This window comes from Pararge aegeria, chromosome 12 (assembly GCF_905163445.1).
Source record: "Pararge aegeria chromosome 12, ilParAegt1.1, whole genome shotgun sequence".
NCBI lineage: Eukaryota > Metazoa > Arthropoda > Insecta > Lepidoptera > Nymphalidae > Pararge > Pararge aegeria.
In genome coordinates this window covers 4,806,403-4,826,847 of record NC_053191.1, presented here as the reverse complement: position 1 = coordinate 4,826,847, position 20,445 = coordinate 4,806,403, and the positions used below count along the sequence as shown (strand labels likewise).

Sequence of the window (20,445 nt, the reverse complement as noted above, 5' to 3'; positions counted from 1 at the left end):
TACACTACAACTCACTTTTTAGTCTTTGGTACATCATTGTCGTTTGGTTTGGTACATCAGAGTCTGCGTTCCCTGCATATTATAATGCTTAGCACTGACCACACTTGACAATGAACTTGACAACACACAAAACACAAAACAAGACTACACAGAGATTTTTTTTTAGATTTGTGTTTGAGCTCAATGGGTCAACTCAGTGGTGTGTATTTGACACTTATGTGACACTTGTATTCTGACATAATATTTGGCTTGTCAAGAGTAGAATTAAGAGAAGTTCTTGTGTGTTGTGTTATTTACATTATATTTATAATATTATAATGATAATTTGTATATAATTTCGTAATAAAAAATGTAAAATTTTACTTAAAATAGATTAAGTAAGTCAATATTATCTTAAAATGGAACCAAGTATGTCATTCTTCGGTTTGCCCGTAAGTATTAAGAATTCTTTGAGTAAATAGTAGTCTTAATTCTACGATGGTACAGATGACAAACTAACACTATTTTCACTTTACAGTTCGTGGATTCCGAGAATACAGATCTGGTGTTTAATAGAAAGGGCCTAGAGTGTGATTATGAGTTCCAAAATGATTTACCATCCCACACTGGTCTGTTGGGGTCGGACGATGTCCTTGCACAGTTTTTGACTGCGGATGGCCCATTGGAGGAACCGGATTTAAATGGGCCAACAACATTGCACTGTGAGATATGTCAGAAGCGTTTTGATAATGCTAAGAAGTATTATGGACACTTGCGAGTTCATTCTAAGGATAATCTTTGGATTTGTGGTAAAATAACTTATTCTTATTTATCCGTATTATAATAGCAAAGTTTGTTTGTTTGCAACCTATGTCTTAACCATTAAACCGATTTTACAATCATTATATTATAATTTTAAAATGCATATTAATTTCAGAACCAGCAGGTTTACACCTACATCTATTTGGCAATCAATTACACTGTAATCACTATAAGACCAATAAAAAGCCTTAGATAATTATGGTAATGATGGTCTGAGAATCTTGGCTCAATTTAAATTCAAAGCAGATATGCTGCAATTGCCAGAAAGACGCAGGTTTAAATTCTTCAGATTCTGATCTATGTATTACCATATTTAATTTATATATTTAAAATTTTCTTTAAGCATAAGTAAAAACCCTTTTTTAGTAAAAAAATTAGACTATATGAAATAAAATAAAATTTTAGATAAATGTCCAGACCAGAAGTTTGCTAATAAACAGCAGTTGATGAAGCACTGTCTCACACACAAGCCACTAGCACGAGTGTGGAAGTGTCCACAGTGTTCCATGGCCTTTGAAGCTCTGTGGCGGTTACAACAACATGTGTTTGCCATACACCTTGATTATAGGTAAAAATATATTCTAGGTTTAAAATAAAATTGCTTGCATGTGTGATCAAAGATTTTTTGAAATGTATAACAAATGCAATTGTCTGTTGTGCTGTCATGAAGCGTGGTGAAGGCTGATTAGAATAAAGGTGTCACCACTCTTGTGGGTATTGTATGAGATGACCAAGGAAATAAAAAGTAGAATGGGCTGCCGCATCCTTTGCCCCTCTGCTCTCATCTTTTGTGATCTTCAACCTGTCTGGCTAGTGTGATAATCCTCTTCTTGGAAGAGGCCTTTCTTCTTTCTTCTTCTTCTTCTGCTTGCGGCTCAGGTTCGTCTGATCCCTGGTGTCACGTCGACCGGCTACGATCTATTGTGACGCTGCTGTCTAGATCTCCCAGCAAGCGTTGGTCGCCTTCAGGAAAAGCAGCACTTTCCTTGCTGGAAGAAATTTAGCATCCACTGGTTGCATTATGTGTTTCCCCAAAAGAGTGCTGCGTTTATGCATCAGCGCGGGGCAGGAACAGATCAAATGCAGCGGCGTCTCCGCAGCCTCCTTACAGAGTCTACATAGATCTGTATCCTGCAGCTTTAGGTTGAACATGTGTCTATTAAGCCCACAGTGCCCCGTAAGCGCTCGCACTAGTATGCATAGGTTTTTTCTGTTGAGTGCTAATGCCTCAGAGGCGGCCCTTTTGTTGAATGGTTTTATTAGCGCTCGAGAATGGTTCATTCCTTGGAGTTGTCTCCAGCGAATGAGTGTGTGGTAATTACAATAGGTTTGAAGGGTGAGTTGCGCCAAGCTTTTGGGTATTCCGCAGACCGGCTCAGGGCCAATCTGCTTCTCCAAAGCACCTGACTTTGCAAGTTCATCGGCCATTTCGTTACCGATGATCCCCTTATGGCCAGGAACCCAGCGTAGAATGACCCTGTTTATTAGCGCCAGAGTATTCAGTAATTGTCTGCAGTTTTCTACCAGCTTTGAGTTTAGAACCTCAGAAGATAGAGCAGAAAGTGCAGCCTGACTATCCGAATGGATATAAATAGTTTTGTTTTTGTAGTTCTTTAGCAGACAGGTTTCCGCACATTCAATTATTGCGAAGACCTCTGCTTGGAATATGGAGGCGTAGACACCCAGGTTACGTTGAAACCCTACCCTGGTGGTCTCTTCAAATATTCCACATCCTACGTTACTACCCGACTTGGAGCCGTCTGTGTACCACTTAAGGCTCCCCGGTTTCCAGGTGATCCGGTTTTCAAGCCAGTCAATACGGTTTGGAATTTCCACAGTGCATTGCCTGAGGAAGTTAAGTTTTGGAGTTGTTGAGTCTGTTGGCATCCCCAAAACAGGTATCTCAAGAACTGAGTTATGAAGATGCCTCAGTTCTCGTGAGATCCAGTTTACCACACCCTGGCTGGTTAGCCTGTACATGCAAGCCTTCGCCTCCTTCCTGACACGTAGGTGAAGAGGAGGGAGATTCAGCAAAGCATCCAGAGCAGCCCCAGGGGTGGTGCTCATGGCTCCTGTTATGAGCAAGCAGGCTGAGCGTTGTAGACTGCTTAGCTTGTTCTGGGTTCTTACCTGCATCGTCTTACTACTCCAAACCACGGATGCGTAAGACACAATAGGTCTCACAATGGCTGTGTAGAGCCAGAAGGTTATCTTGGGTTTCATACCCCATCTGTTCCCCGCCAGCCGACCGCAGATCCCCAGTGCAGATTTTGCTTTTTTAAGTACGCCATCTATGTGGGAGTTCCAGGTCATTTTCCTGTCAAGTGTAACTCCCAGGTATTTGACCTCTTTCGAGAATGGGATACTTATGTTGTTCAGCTTGGGTGGCTTAAGATTGTCAATCTTATGCTTCCTAGTGAACGGTATTATTACAGTTTTGTCAGCATTAACTGTAAGTTCGTTCTCTATACACCATTTTTCAATAGTGTTGAGTGCTCTTTGCATGCGATGGGAGAGGGTGTCCTGACATGATTCTAGTATAGTAGTGTAGGTTTGAATAAAATATTACGTTGTGACAACCATTATTGGGTGTCGTAATTTCTAAAAGAGGCCTTTAGACCAAGTGAGGACTGTTATGGGCTATTGATGGTTAATAAAACACATGCAATGCAGAATATTTTTTGTTTTAACCATCTCACAGTTGATAAATATGCCCTAATAAGTAGCATCACAAGCTGTGATCTCATTGTATGGGTAGCTATTAATAGTTAGTATATTTATTTATATATGAATGTATTAATACAATTATTTTATACTATAAGTTCAAATAAATATTCATTTCAAATAATTTATCCCACAGGCCAAATAAGTGTGACCAGTGCGATAAATCTTTTCACAAACTGTCCGATTTGAAGAAGCATCAAGATGTTCACAAAGGTGAGTTGTAAGATTTGTACTTTGGAATACCTTCATGAGTTCAATTCAGGCAATTTTAATGGTTAAAATGGTAACTCTATGGGTAATCAAGTTTAGCTTTTATACTAGAATAAATAAAATAAAATTATTTACTTTTAAAAAACTTACATTTTGCAGACAGTACCAACATTTCTTAAACTGTTAGAGATTGTAGGTAAAATTTTCGTTATTGTACTCTCTCCTTTATCGTAGTGCATGCACATGCGTTTATCTGAATGCCGGGTATTCTTCTTTCATCCATAATCTTATATGTAATACTAATCACTATATCACTTGTGCCAAGAAAATAACACCTGATAATAATCAACTACTAACATCTGGCGGGGGGCTCTGGCCGTGGCTAGTTACCACCCTACCGATAAAGACGTGCCGCTAAGCGATTTAGTGTTCCGGTGTGATGTCGTGTAGAAACCTGTTAGAGGTCTTATTAGAGTTGATAGATAGATAGATACCTCTAATAGGATTCTACGTACATACTCGCTAACAGGTTAGCCCGCTACCATCTTATATTGCATCATAACTTACCACAATGTGTGATTGCAGTCAAGGGCTAACTTGTAGTAGAATAAAAAAATATATATCGTTTCATTTCCTGAGGGGAGAGAATAACTCTTTTTTTTAATTTATCATGTTACAATAAAACTTTTGACTGAGCTACTTACTGTAAAGGTCATGCTCGCGTGAAATGGTGCCAACAATGGTGGCTGCATTTCCCCGCTGAACCGCCTCTTTACGCTAAAAATGAGCCAGCCCTTCTGTCGCCAGATGAGGCAATCAACCTTCTATTAAACTGCTATTTTCATGGTACTGTTTTCTTGTGTATATATATTATCCTTAATATGGTGTATATATGAAGAGTAATAATAAAAATAGGGCCCAAGACAAGATACAACAGAGTTACCAGTAACAATAGAGTTACCAGTAGGGCTAGCATGCGCACCACGAGATAATTATCACTACCCGTTACTCGTATTTTTTCTATAGATATTGACGAGATAATGGGTAGACAAAACTCCCTCGTGGCGTGCATTCTAGCCATACAGGGCAGGAATACTGCTATATATCAGCAAACTGTTTGTTGCAGACATAAGAAAGCATCCATGCACGACGTGTGGAAGGGAGTTCACAGACAAATCTAATCTCAAAAGGCACATGCTACTTCACTCTAAAATAAAACCGTTCACCTGTACAGGCTGTCAAAATAGATTCACGCAGGTTAGTTTAACTTTTTTTTGTAAATACCATGCTTTGTTTATTTCTATTTTTTTTAAACAATTTTGTGTGATCATTCGAATTTCACCTGTCTATGACTACAAAACATAATTGCACTAAATTTTATACTTTTATCTATAGAGAGAAACAATTCAGTCGTTCACTACTTTTGTGTAATTTTACCCGTTTTACGCATCGCACGTATCGGCTCTGAATCCGAATAATTTTGAAACTTTTTGCATTGATGTACGTTTGTCGATAAATTGATTGTAATAACACAAAACAAATTTTCGAATTCGAACCATTAGTTCCTGAGATGAACCGCGTTCAACCAAACAAACTTCAGCTTTATAATATTAGTATAGCGCAGTATAGATATTGGTATATCTGTATATTTTTATAATTTTTCAGATAGCCTCCTTAAGACGTCATCAACAAAAGTGTAATTCATATATTAGTCAAAATAACAATCAAGACAAAACTAGAAAGAATTATTGCAGAGTCTGTGGCGCATCCTTTCAATACAAAAGTGCACTTCTTGAGCACTACGTAAGGTAAATAGGAACTGTAAAAGCTAATATTAATATAACAATTTTAAGAGATGTTTAATAATTATAAGATTTATTGCTTTTTTTTTTAATTTAAATAATAAAACGAGATTTTAAAAGTCTATATAGTGCTCGTCATAAACGTCTTGCTGGATAGAAACCTTCTTTCTCATAGAAGGGAGGGTTTAAAAGCTAGGAGTCACCACAAGTTCTGTAGGTTGGCTACTTTAAGTAGGTAACATACTCAAATTAATTTTATATCTAAAATATTATTATTATTTTCAGGCAACATACCACCACCACTACTGAAGAAAGCAAAGAGAAAGAAACCAATGAAACCAATGTTGATATAAACAGAACTGAAGACAACATTGTAGATGATATTTTGTCAGCGGAAGATGATTATATGACAATGTCAACACAACAAGACATGTTATACAATCAAGCAAATACAAACGCACACACACAAAATATGCCAGATACCAACACTTACGATAGTTTAATGCAAATAGAATTCCTAAAGGAAATGAACCAGTTACACATATTGGACGATGAGCTGCTGTATAACGATTTAGATTTAGACAGCTTCCAAAATAGTCAAATTTTCAACAGCATTCCAAATGAAACTGATTATGGCAACGATAAGAACGGGGAAATTATGTTCGATTTTCACGACGTGGGTAGAAGTGTGGATCAAGACATCATGAACGCTTTATATAATGTAAAAGCGGAACATTTACCTGATGAACTATTGAATGTAGACCAAATTAACAATTCTGAACCAAATAAAAACGAAGAAAGACTTCAGACTCCGACAGTATCTGTTAATGAATGCGCAACCATATTCGAAAGTGATGTAGATTTAGAAGAGAGCACCAATTTAGCTGCAAATCTTAACCAATTGATAGGAGAGAATAATGTTCAGTACATCTCAACAGAGGATGATGATATGTTCATAATAAGTTTAAAGAGTGACATTGACGCGGAAAAATTGTCTGATATGCTAAATATTGATGTAGAAGGCGGAAACGAGAAATCAAGTGATACATCAGAGTCTGAAGATATAGTTCCAGATGATAGAAGTAGAAAGCTTTTAGATAATATACAACCTTTTATATTGAGAATACAGCCCCAGGCACATATGAAACATATCCAATATGAGACTGAGAAGGATTCCTGTGACACAGTGCAAAGTGATTTTAGGATAGCTAAATCTATAAAAAAAGAGAAAGATGAAGATTTTAACAATGTTGTAGTAGAAAACGTTGATATTATAATAAAAGAAGAAAAAAAGACAAAAGGAAACGACAGGACAAAAGAAAAAGACAAAGAAAACCAGGTCATCTTTGTTTGCAATGTTTGTGAAAAAGTTTTTCATAGGAAAGACAACTACAAATCCCATCTAGGTGAGACAACCACATTTGTAACGCCCTTTACCTTACAAATCACAAGGTCCAGGTCAATTCTTAAGTTAACAAGTCATAGTTCCAATATAAATTTATAATTCGATCGTTTTATAATCCACACCATTAACGTATATATTTTTAAGGTGGCTGTCGTCGTGTTACCGCTTTCCCACCCCTCTTTTCTTGTCATGCGAATCATATAGCACGAAACGATCCGCCTTTTATAAATCTTTTTATAGGGGCGGTTTATTTAATACTCAATTGGTTCATCTCGAACCTTTTTGCATCTTTACGTAGTTTTGTGTAAAAATGTCATATTTTATAGGTTAGATTTTATTGTTTATGACAATTGATCAGTATGAATTGTTTTATTAGATGTTTATACAAAGCTATGTCGTCGCTATTGTTGAAAACTGAAGTCAATTCAGTTGTGACAGTTCCGACAATACTGCCATAATTATTTCTGCCGCCAAGCAGTATGTTCCGCTCTGTAGGGCGTGGTTGCCAAAACTTACATTCGTGTTTAAGTACCCCTTATTATACAACTGGAATGGCGACCCCGCACCGGTAAACGCAGCGTATGTCGGCCCCCAAAGAGGTGGATAGATGACATCAGGCGGGTCGCTGGGGGCCGCTGGCCGCGGCCTAGGATTGTGTATTGTAGAACTCCCTACAAAATACCTATGTCTAGCAGAGGACGTCGATTGGTTGGCATGATGATGATGATACAACAGTTGCATAAATAACTAGCAAAAAACTTGTGACAATTCTATCAAATAAATTATTAGTATTGTTATAATCATGTTCTATTTTAATGTCTACGGCTGAATAGTTTTCCTTGACCAAATTATTAAATAAGTGCAACCCTCAGCGACGCACTCGGCGGCGCTGCGACGGCACAGTTGCGGCGTGTGCGGCGAGCGGTTTAGCTACCGCTCCACGCTCAACAAGCACCGCGCCGCACGGCACGAACCGCGCGTGCAGACCGCACACTCGTGCACGCTTTGCGACCGCACCTTCTCCGCTGCGTGGATGGTAAGCAAACAGGGCCCAGTCTGCTATTGTGATAGAGTATTTCACATCTTTATTGAAGTGAAACTTCTTTAGAATCGTTGTGATTTCAAACCGGATGCAACGGAAATACAATAATGTGTAGGATGAAGCCGTCAAAGCATGAGACAGAAATATATATAATATTTTATGTTTTTTTCCCATTTAAGTTACCAAGGGAACCAAATAATATCTAAATAACTACTTTTAAGAAGTTACACTACCGCCGTGTGTGAATAAATTGCACAGGATTTTTTATTATCACACAAGAATACATACTAGAAGAAATACTTAAATTAAAGTTAAAAAACCCTGATAGATAGTCAAACCCTTTCATTCATAGATACCCGTATTGAGGGAGTTGTCAAAAAAAAATCGTATTTGTCATTCGTATGATCTGTATATTTCAATCCAAGATTTTTCTGATGGTACAGGATGATGGCTCCATATGCTGTCCTTTTCTTTTTTGCTGTTTTTGAAGTCAGTAAATAATAAACTGTTGACTGTTGAGGCACTCTCACATATTCTCCACCTCCTAATATTTTTGCCATTAATAACAATTTTCTATCTTCACCGTGACCGACTATTCCTAACTCCTATAAGAATGGCAAATACAATTTTCTTATAATCTCTATAATCATCTTTGATTGTAATATAAAGATCATAGCGTGTCATACAAATTTATATTATCTCCTTTTCCCCTTCATTTGATACCCATATTGAGGGAGTGTGTGTGAAAAAATATATAATCATCTAATAAAACTCCGTCATTTTTGCGTCGGGGGTTACTAAAAATTTACTTTATATGAATTTATATGTGGGTTCGATTCCCACAACTGGACAATATTTGTGTGATGAACATGAATGCATTTCAGTATCTGGGTGTTTATCTACATATTATAAGTATTAATGTATATTATTCATAATAATGATTCATTAGCTATCTTAGTACCCATAACAATAAGCTACGCGAGCTAAGCGCTAATACACACATCGCCATCTAGTCCCAATTACTTTGGGACTAGATGGCGATGTGTGTATTGTCGTAGTATATTTATTTATTTATTTTATACAAAGTTGAACCCTGACTTCCTTACTTGTTATAGTTAAAAAATCACAAGGAACGCGACCACGACCAGTTGAAACCCTACGTTTGTGAAGAGAAGGATTGCAGTAGGAGATTTTATAAGCGTTGCGATCTCATCATTCATAAGAGGTAAGGAATTCGTTTTTGTAATGAAACTAGTGAAACGAATATGTGTCACGATAGAGACACAAATTAATAAATGTATAGGGGAGAATGCATTATACATTTTGTTTGCTATTTAAGTGTCCATGTAAACTAAATAATATGTAATATTATTCAGTTTCTATGGTTTTTTTAAAAATATAAAATAATTTTTAGTTTGATAAAACTTAATAAACCTTACATTTATTCTAATACTCCTGATACTCTATATCTATCTCAATCTATCGTAGGTCACTGTTTAGAAGTTTCACTTCTGCTCTGTGTGAAAACTACACAGAATATATATATATATATTTTTTTTACTTTAGTTTTTATAGCAATTATAAAAAAAACATGTCCGTGGATTCAAGTTTTGGGGTTGAGTGTCTCATTGAATGGCTTTCCACAGAACCCATACTGGCGAGAAGCCGTACAAATGCGACATTTGCTGCAAGTCTTTTCCGCATATATCGCACCTCAAGCGACACGAACGTTCCGTCGACTGCACAAAACGTAAGCACTTGTTTCCCATACCGTCCGTTCATTATAACTTGACGCGTGAAATTTATGGCGTGCCATACAGTGCACGCATCCAGTTAAGTAACACGGACTACAATCCAAAATCATCAGATGGCAGATTGAATTATCAGGCAACAAGGTTCATTAAAAAAATACAAAACTAAAAGATAAGCTATAAAAGAAAAACAATTTAATATAAGAACTAACATAGTTATCTTAAGACTTCAAACTTTTAACTTCCCCAAGCTACCCTAAGATAGGCAACTGGTACACGATGCCCTCAGACTATAAGTCCGAACTGAACTGGACTGGAACTGTTCTTACTTACAGGACGTAGTACGAACGTTATAGCAATACTAAATTAAAAATCTGCCATCTTAAGATTTTGGATTACATTTTTTATTTATTCATTAATTTCTGCTCTATATCATAGATCATAATTAATTGCCATCAGAAATAAATTTAAATATATATTTTATTTTTGTTACAGGTCGCAAAAGTTATGCAAAATCAAAAACGAAATAATCGTGTAACAATACTGTTTTATATGTTATTTATTATAATTTAAGTTAAACATAAAAATACTCAAAAATCATATCTAATATTTTTATTTATTAATCATAATTATCGACGTCTTTAGTTATAACCAAAATATAATTTTGTAAACTCATATATGTGGGTTTGTATTTTTTTCGAAATATATATTAACGTATATATATATATAGTTAGTTGCAGTATTAATGCACTAAGATTTAATTTTGTCATTTTTATTTTTATTTCCGACGGGCTCGAGGAATCATACCTCATGGAAAGTAATGATGAGGTTGGAGCGCGTTTCTGCAAAATGGCCATACACTCTTGCCCTGAAGGTACTCTAATACATGGCAGAAAATACGCCTTTCTACAAACCGCTTTGTCTTCACACACTTTTGTGGAAATAGTGTGGAATTTGAAGAAGTGTGTGAAGATCACCAAGCTCAGCCATCCATCCATCAGTGTAATTACAGGCACATAATTCTTAACGCTTACGCTTCAGATTGATGGACACGGGGCGGCACTTTTCAGGACGGGTTTCTTGCAAGACCTGCAAAGTGTCGTAGTGTTTGGCTTTCGTTTTCCAACCAACATCGGGTGGGCCATTTGTTTGTTTGTTTGTTCGTTTGAAGTCTTTATTGCACACACACATTTTCTACAAATTAAACACAAATACAGAAGAAACTTAGAAAATAAAATAGAGCGTGCAAAGGCGGTCTTATCACTAAAGCGATTTCTTCCAGACAACCTTTGACGAATTTGATTATTGGTATAACAAAATATTCCAGTTTCTTCTTAAACTGCACCTTATTGCATGTTTATTGTATTGCTATAAAAAAATTGCAATAAGGCTTTTTAAAGAAAAAAAAAACAATAAAACACCATGTTCGTTGCTAATGATTTTTGTTTTTACAAAACAATATCACAAAGAAAAAGCACATTAAATCACAGTTTAAATTGTAATAAATCTTCTATCTTCAGGAAATTCTGCAACTTAAGATGGTCCTTAAATATATACTATACATTATACATATATTATATTATATGACCTTGATTCTCTATGGCATTGAAATCCTAGTCTTTGAGCAATTTGAATGTGTTTTAGCTAAAGGAAGATTCAGATTAGTCTTCGTGTTGTGTTGTCACGCAAGTTCGGGGTAGCCACATCAATAACCTATCGAATTTATACATTTTGTAATGCGTGCATTACAAAATGTATAAATTCGATAGCTGACGTGATGAAACCGTCGCTTGTTTTGTTATATCTTCCCACGCATCGTGACGACAAGTGAGTCCAAGTATTAAGGCGACGTAATTCTTGAAATGCAATTACCTACTGTAATTTATAGGTTACAATTCGAATATATTATATATTAAATCATGAACAAAATATTTTTAAATAATTTTCTTTATTTATGCCATACATTAAAATTTACTAAAACCATATCATATCAACCCACTACCGACCCATTACAGGGCACGTGTCTCCTCCCGGGATGAGAAGGGGTTCAGGCCGTAGCTCACCACGCTGGCCCAGTGCTGATTGGTGGACCTCATACACCTTTGAAAACATAATGGAGAACTCCCATGCATGCACGTTTCGTTGTTTTCCTTTACCGTTGAAGCAAGTGATATTTTAATTGTTTAAAACGTACAAAAGTTAAAAAAGTTACGAGTTGCGTGCTGGTGGTGCAGTGAAGTCTGTTAATTGTCGATACAGATATTGAGTGACCGGATGTCATAGAGAACTAAGATCAATTGTTGCCAAATATCTTTATTGCATTCTATTCACTACAACTTGTCCCCTACATTATAAAGGGGTCAAGTAATAGTGAAAGAACTGTGTGTAAACTTTAAAATTATAATTATTCATATTTTCAATTAAACCGGATGGCACTACTTTCTAACCTGTCATATTAATTGAGAGATTTTCGTACTACCTCACCTTAGAACAGAGATTTAAATCGTTCGATGCGTTCTTCGCGTCCACGCTTCACGTACTTTGTCATTATCAACTCTGACATTACGGAGATCTCTCAGTAATATGCAGGTTTCCTCACGATGTTTTCCTTTACCGTTACATTAAGTGATATTCAATTGCTTAATTTAAAAATGCACATGAGGCTATCCATGCTTTTCTGGGCACATTTCGCCAACATGAAAGTATTAAGACGTACCCCTCTTACGATTCGGATCTTTGCAATTGTACACGTATCTAAAGCAAATGTTTTACATAAGTACATAATTAAATCACTAAGATAAAAACACCAATAAACGATTTTTACAAAACCTATGCGATACACGATTTCTTAATTGAACAAATTTTATCCTAAGGAACTAAACACACAGCTTAATTTCTACACGCAAACTGCGTACGTTCGTAACGGTCGCGTATGCGAGTCCGTTTGAGGCCCAAAAGGCGTATGTTATGTGGTGTCATTTGGCTAGTCAGGACCCCATGCGTTTTGGTCTTTCTTCTTAGAGACAATTCCTGTTATCCGTGCTGTAGAGATTATAGCTGCGACTGTATTCCGTTTAAAAAGCTTTAACGCTAGTTTTCTGCACTTTGAAAATACGCTGTGTGCATAGTTTCTTAGCTTCCATGGCACGATTTACGTCAAATACGTGGGATATAACGAACGTAATGCGTAAAGAAGATTGAGAGCGTATATTTGTCACTAAACAGTGTTAAATATGTAGATAGGTATGTTATAGGATTTATTTATTTATTGTAGGATTTCTTATCAATTGCCATTTAGTATGGATGCTTTTATTATCAATTATGAAAATTAAGCTTAAAACTCCGCGAAAAGCAGTAGAATCTGAATGGTGTAATTTATAATTTCTTCAATTCCTATACTCCACACCAAACAGATCTTCACATTAAGGCTACATTGCCGAAGGCTCCTTTGGCGCCACAAATGGGGGGAAGATTACAACTGTAATTTGTATACAGACCAGTGTTAATAATAAAATAATAATAGAGGTCAGTGTAGATCGCATGTCTATGTTATAAATCTTGTGTTTAATATTTCACACCCCTAAAAGTTGAATTAAAAACTCTCACTCAGTATATATTCTAGAAATTACACATTCTCCCGCCTCGTCATTTCTTCCATGAAGGCTTTCAAGCTATTTGAGCCGTTGACTAGACTTTTAAAGGTGTGGTGATTGCATCCCAACTGAAAAGACAACATTTCCATCATCAAAGCTATTATCTAAGCCTTGGCGCTATTTTATTAGGCTAAAACAAAACGTTGTTGGAACACGTGGGCACAGATTGGTCTACTCGGTGTATGTCACTGGTTCAAAAATAATACAAGGGCTAACTTGTAGTATAATAAAAGTAATGCATTTTGAAAATTCTCACGTGGGATTCGCGGATTGGAGGGGAGAGGAAATTAGTGCAGAGAAGGGGCGAAGAGGGGAGAGGTTGGGAGTAGAGAAGAGGGGAGAGAAGTGCGTGAGGAGAGGTGTGGAGTCACGGGGAGAGGTGGGGAGTGGATGGGAGAGGTGGGGGGCAGTCGAAAAATCATCTCACGTTCTTAATGCATGCTTCTAACTACTAGGCATTATGAGATATGGTGTGCTAATGGATGGACTCATAAGACTTACGTATTCCTTCACCCAGGTGGACAGGTGTTGCGTGTAGTGCGGCTCGCGGAAGCGCGCGTCTAACAACAGCACGGCGCCCCAGTCGCCGCTGTGCCGTACGCAGCGTCCCACCGCTTGGTTCAGGGCTCTATTTACAAATAACGAATAATTACTCGCATCATTTTTTACACATATAACGGATATTGTCATGGAAGAGCGGTGTCTTCTGTTACAAGTCTAGTACTACTACATCTAAAAGAAGGTTCCATACTTACAATCACGTTAAAACTGAAAAATTTGAAAAAAATACTATTTTTGATATAATTTTGTTCATCGTCATCATCATCATCATTATCAACCCATTACCGGCCCACTGGCTGCCTGGTTGGTGAAGGGAATGAATGAAGGAAAAAACTTTTATTTCACACCACCCAAAAGAACAGAATCATAAAAACTTTTTTGCGGCCTTATTATACGTAGCGATATCTTCCAGGAAACCAGTATAGTGGTTAGCATGACCAAAAGAACACCCGGCTAGGTTTGCTGTGGGCTTCTTTTTAGACCAGTGCGCGTTTGGAACCCTCGTAGCTCAAGTTTTAAGCTTACGAATGTATTTATCACCAAAAATGCCATCTATAAAGAAATATTTGACTTTGGCTTTGACATTGTCTACACACCTGTATGCCTGCACCAGGTACCACTCGGTGCCGGACAGCAGTTTTCTCTGCTTCAGGTATTTGTCGTTGTATTTCATTTTCTCGCTTACAGCTATGTCGTACTTATTGGGGTACGGCACTCCGACCTGCGAATAGTATTAAAATAAAAACATAACATTCATCTCTTACAGGGAGCTGCATATTTTTTCCGTTTGACGTAGAGACCCTGGAGCTATGGATTGTAAGTACAAACAATTCTGGCGAGACATTATACCGCGGATGATCGCCTCATCTGGTGACAGAATGGCTGGCTAATTTTGTGCGTAAAGGATCAGCCTGGCTGTTTAGCACGTAAATGTAATTTAAGGTTTCCTCCGGTCCATCCAAGTCGTCGATTGGACGAGTATGGCTTTTTGGAATAGTCCGAACGCATCCGTAACCGCGGTAGCGACCCAAGTCCGGATGACGTCAGAAATTGGAGGTGGAAATCATTTATTTATTTATTTTACATCTTGTTAGTACGGCAGGGCCACTTACACTAACTAGATAGAACTACATAAATTATGGATAACTAGAAGATAAATGAATGAAAGATGACATTTAACATTATACAAGACATGATATTAACATAGTGTACAATAGTGATACTCTGCGAACATTGAAGTAAAGGTCATTCATTATTCTCAGAGTATCTCAAAGATTCACGGAACAATGCTGTCCACCCGTCATGAAATTGATCCCATTGAGCATTGCTGTCCAAGAGCGCATTGAATGACGACAATCATTCCATACCGGTTACGTAGGAGGCAGATACTCAATAATACAAGGATGGTTTGCATTACCATTTAGGCTATTGTTCTCAAAAATCAATTCTGTAAAACATAAAGAAATATCTGGTAAATCTATGGATAAGTATAGAATCTACCATCTTTAAGGTTCAATGTAGTAACAGTGATACTTACAGTGATAACAGCCCTGGCCTGCCGGTCCTTAAAGTCCATCCCTTCGGCCACCTTCCCGCGGTACACAGCGAACAGCAACGCTCCGGTGTCCGTACCAACGCATTCGTAATAGTCCTGACAAATATTATAGGTATATTGTAACTCCAATTTGTATACTAATTGCGAGTACCCGCGCGAAAGTAAAGACAAAGCAGCCTTTTTTTTGGGGTGGGAAAGCGTTATTGCTACTTCCGTCCTTTTGGGCAGGACAGGGGTTATGTGGGACTCTTATAACCGAACTTAAAACAACCACGGCATGTCCCTCTCGTTGCTTTACTAGACGCCCGAGGAACCCGTTGTATGCTTACAGGGCGTCCACCAACCGCCCCAGCCAAATTCCGGGGCTACCACGCTAAAAAACGAAGGGGATCGGGACAGCTTGACAGTCTTCCCGTGTAAGTAGTCCTGGTGTAATTTATAATCATCCATCACCAGGAGCATCCTCAGGAGAGAAGCAAGACGTGCGTAGAGAGTACATTACCGAAAATCTGTGTGGTTTGGAGTATTAATATTGAAGAAATTATAAATTACATCATACAGATTCTCCTGCTTTTCAGACACAGATTAAGCGTAATTTTCATTATATATCATGGAACTCCGCAAAGTTTCGCCTGCTTCTATATACCTACGCTTCAGGTTGGTGGACACATTGCGGCACGTTGCAGGACGTTATCCTTGCATGCCCTGGGAATTATTGCTCTGCTTAGAAGCTATGTTTTTTTTTACTTATCAAGTTTTTTACTTCTACTTATCTTTCCTATAAAAACAAATAAGTGGAAAAGATTTTATTTCAATTTAGTTCATTAACTTTACCTCCATAATGGTTTCGTGGTCTTTGGTGTCGTTACTCTCCATAAAGATATTTTTCGTTTGCTCCAATCTATCCCACAAACCGATTTGTTTCCATCTAAAACAATTGTCAGAACACAAATATTAATAACTTATAAGCTGTACACACTATTAAAATCCTTATTAAAATTTTCTCCTATAATACTAGTTCTAAAGCGTGTAGGTACTAAACGTGAATTCGTAAAAAAATATTAAACATTAAAAATTTCTTTATTCATGCAGGGCTTTCACGGGCACTTATGAAGCGTTCACACATATATGTTTACATAATTGTAAGGGGATGTTGATAACTTCGTTCACCAACTTAAACCTAAAGCTACGAGGGTTCCAAAGTACAATAAACATTAACTAAGTTTTGTACGGGGTCCGCTGTTCGCTGTATATCGCTGTAAAACATCCCTCTGGCCACCTTAGGCCAGAGGGATGTTTTTTATTGAGCAACAACTACTTATTAACTATATATTTCTGTGTACAATTTTTCACTCACCGCTTAACTAGTGAGTTCATGCGCTGGTATGAGGGGAAAAAGCAGAGCACGCCGTGTGGTGTGACGCGACAGACCTGGTACACGGCTTCTCCCAGCGCGTCTTGTACGGCCGTCTGTTTCGTGCCTTGACTGGTACACTCTAATCGAGAGCCGTCCGGACAACTTGACAGTGATCCTATCCACACCTGGATGTGAACGTACTGGTTATAGCCGGTAAATTTGCTTTATTAATAATGCTGGACGTGCAAACACAGCTATCCATCTATCTGGGGTAAAAACTAGAGTGCTGCTGAAATATAATATCCTTATTCTTGGCTGGACCTCGGCTGACAAACTATCGTGCGTCTTGATTTCGAAAATAGCCAGGAAAGACTCAAAAAGTATGAAAAAGTATCCTAAGGTTGCCTGGCAAAGATCGCTTTTAAGCGATAAGACCGCTTTTTATATTCTACTCCAGTCTTTGTGTTTCTCTCTATTCGTCCTTTATTTTCCTAACTGTGTAGTAGTGTACAAATAAAGAGTTTAAATAATAAATAAAAAAAGTATTGGATTGCAGAAAAGTATTACTTTGCGGAACTCCATGACATATTATGAAAATTAAGTTTAAATTCGCGAAAAGCGGAAGAATCCGTGCGGTTATTTATAGTTTCCGATTTAGAATTGTTTTGTTGTCGTAACAATTAATAATTTTAAAGTCAACATCTCCTCAGGATGCTCCGGTGTCGTCGCGAAACGTGTGTGAGGAGTACATTGTCGAAGATCTGTGTGGAGTATGAAGATTGAAGAAATTATAAATTACACTGTACGGATAATCCTGTTTTTCGCGGAGTATGGCAAATTAAGCTTAATTTTTATAATACGGTATCGAAAAGCTAATGCAAAAAGGAAAGATTGAAGGAAAATTGGCCCCTAGAACGTAGTTCGAGATGTTGGACAGACCAGGTGAAGGAAGCCTTCGAATATCCCTTCTAGACTGCTTATCATACGGCAGAGAAACGAAAGACAGAATGGGAGACATCTTGTTAAGCAGGCTACATCGAATAGATGCCACGATCCTAAGTCATTAGAAAGCGACTCAGGAAGAACTAACTGGGGTATTAACGTCAAACAACTCACCCTATCGCTTGGTATGATGTGTCTCGGGCTGATTTTCAAAGGGAAGTCTGTGGCAAGTTCAGATTGCAGGCTCGTTTGAGGAGTCAGGGTCCCTGAAGCGAGGATGATGCATCTTGCTGGGTGAAGGCCTTTGAAGACTACCGCCGGATTCATACAAATCAGCCGAAGAGTCAACGGCTCATTTTCTGCTTGCTACAATTTAAATATCAATATAAAACGTGTAAATGAAAACCGAAATAATACTCCACAGGCTTTAGAGGAACATTATGTACTGTCTCTGAGACTTATCTGTGAAAACGAAAACCTAATAGCTTTTGAGTAAACCACTGCAATAGTTTTTACTGAAAGAAATGCAGCATGTGACTCCTGTCACTTTATTAGGTACGCGTCGCGTAGCGTACGTACTATGCGCGTATCGGGCTTTAATCTACAATAGGGTTGTCACAAGTAAACTCTTAAAATGTTTTGAATTCGTTTGTATGAAAAAATAAATATGCTTCTTTTGATTTCATATTTTGACAGGGTGATTACTTATGAAATTTACTTATGCTTCTTTCAACATTATTTCGTAATTCTGTTACACATTGTATATATATTTTAATAGTATACTCTCTCTTCTTGAGCTGTGTTTTACGCCTTTGGTTGCCTGGAAGAGATCGATATGTTGCGATAAGGCCGCCAAATTGTATACTTTTCGTTAAATTTTTATTTACAATTTTTCTATAAATGTTTATGTGGTTTTTCTATAAATGTTGATGTGTATATTTTTTATTAGCGAAGTGTTGCTGTGTTTATAAGCGATTCTTTTCCACTTACCATTAGGTTGGCCATCTGCTTAATTCGTCAATTACTACAATATAAAAAAAAAACCACTTTAGTCTAAATACAAAAGATACTTACTTTAGGTTTGCGCTGACCGTCCTTAGCAGGCTTAAACAAATTTGTTTTGCAGTAATTATGGAAAAAGTACCTCATACGATATATATTATAATTTAGTATAGCAAAATAATATAAGTTAGTTAGTCAGTTTAATAGTTATTTATGTTGTTGCAACTGTTGGTATTAAAACACTAACGAACGTGGATCGATTCTCATTGTTATACTATTATGACATGAGTGTTTTAATACCTAATTATCTACAGTTGCATACAATCCTTTATCTAAACCCATTATATGGATCCTCTATAGAAGATTCTGAAACAGTGAGCTAAAACAATCCTTTACTGAGTGTATACAAATAATTTTGATGTAACTGGCGGTAGTGGAACGCGTGTGAATGATTAACAAAATTTTCCAGTAGTGGGAATCGAACCCTCGGCCTTGGACTCAGCAAGCAGGGTCGCTGCAAAATGCGCCAATCGGCCGTCAAAATGATAATGTTGTTTTTTTTAAATCCATACAGGTAACATGCATCGAGCAGTAAAAATTTGGTTGTCTTTAGAAAACCCTTTGCGCAAAAGGGATCGAAAAAAAAATAAAGGAGTGTTATAATCTTTTATAGAGGATTTATATCGTGGGAGTAGGTAAAATATTTTACACTTATTATTGATATTTCATTATGATTTTTATTTAAGTTTCTATATAACTTTAATTCTACCTTATTAAATTGCGAAGTCCGCCAAGCATTTGCGCCGGTCACTTCAGCGCGGATTCTGCGAACGAGCACTGGCTTGAAGTCATCGATGTATATACCCGAGCAGCGAAAAAGGAATCCTGCAACAGAAACGATCAACTTCAAGGCCAGCAATGTCTTAAACTTGACCCCAAAACCTTGCCAAGTATCACATCTCCACGTCAGGACTCCAGGGCGTAATTCGGGTGAACTCCCCACGAGTCACAGCCAATCGTGTGATACTGTGACTCCTTGGGTTCCGTAATAAAAAAAGAATCAACGTGTAACAGGTGTGACTCGATGGGAAAAGAAAATTCCCAACGATTCACACTTCTTTATTTGTATGGGTGATGATGATAAGTAACTGCTCTTCTAACTCTATTTTTCATTACGGTTGCCAACGAATCACATCCATGGGACAGTGTGACACGATTGGGTGTGACTAAGTGAGAACTCACCACTGCAAATCTTGTGAAGCAAAATATGTGATGGACCTCTATCCTTCACGACCCTACTATGATTGCATCCCAATAAATTCTTAGTGTTGATTTGCTACTAATTTTTTACCTACACGAAACAACGTCGCAAAGTTTAACGTCAAAAATTTACATTATATGTGCCATGACGTAGAGGTTAGCACTGGCGACCATGCAGGGTATACACACTAATCGGGCAGAACATATAAATTGAAAAAAATCTACAGTTCACTGTAGAAATTTTTGAAGTTATACTTCGTTTGGCGCGTTATGGAAAAATGATGAGAGTAAATTTTTACGATGCGCGCACACCGTCACAAAAAACCGACACCATGAAATTAGCTACAAGGTTTGACAGTGTACACTTTCAATTGTCAAAC

At 37.4% G+C, this 20,445-nt stretch overlaps 2 protein-coding genes across 3 annotated transcripts in view; one reads left to right on the top strand and one right to left on the bottom strand.

Moving 5' to 3' along the window:
- The first annotated feature begins 32 nt into the window (after positions 1-32).
- Positions 33-10,326, top strand: LOC120628271 (histone-lysine N-methyltransferase MECOM-like). The gene is made up of 11 exons (XM_039896559.1): positions 33-431; positions 518-788; positions 1,207-1,369; positions 3,662-3,738; positions 4,862-4,992; positions 5,401-5,543; positions 5,823-6,943; positions 7,815-7,978; positions 9,100-9,209; positions 9,631-9,734; positions 10,231-10,326. The coding sequence occupies exons 1-11, from the start codon at positions 399-401 to the stop codon at positions 10,263-10,265; spliced, it is 2,352 nt and encodes a 783-aa protein (XP_039752493.1). The 5' UTR covers positions 33-398; the 3' UTR covers positions 10,266-10,326.
- A 2,585-nt stretch (positions 10,327-12,911) lies between these two features.
- Positions 12,912-20,445, bottom strand: part of LOC120628289 (Fanconi anemia group J protein homolog) — an 89,299-nt gene continuing 81,765 nt past the window's right edge. Inside the window, exons 12-20 of one of the 2 annotated variants that reach the window (XM_039896591.1) lie at positions 19,575-19,690; positions 18,878-18,907; positions 17,978-18,169; positions 16,862-17,046; positions 16,339-16,432; positions 15,487-15,600; positions 14,546-14,670; positions 13,890-14,016; positions 12,912-13,456 (exon numbers count right to left, since the gene is read on the bottom strand). In XM_039896591.1, coding sequence (XP_039752525.1) covers positions 13,361-13,456; positions 13,890-14,016; positions 14,546-14,670; positions 15,487-15,600; positions 16,339-16,432; positions 16,862-17,046; positions 17,978-18,169; positions 18,878-18,907; positions 19,575-19,690 — 1,079 coding nt within the window. In that variant the 3' untranslated portion in view covers positions 12,912-13,360. The remainder of the gene's footprint in view (positions 13,457-13,889; positions 14,017-14,545; positions 14,671-15,486; positions 15,601-16,338; positions 16,433-16,861; positions 17,047-17,977; positions 18,170-18,877; positions 18,908-19,574; positions 19,691-20,445) is intronic. The other variant, XM_039896592.1, reaches the window with a different exon arrangement.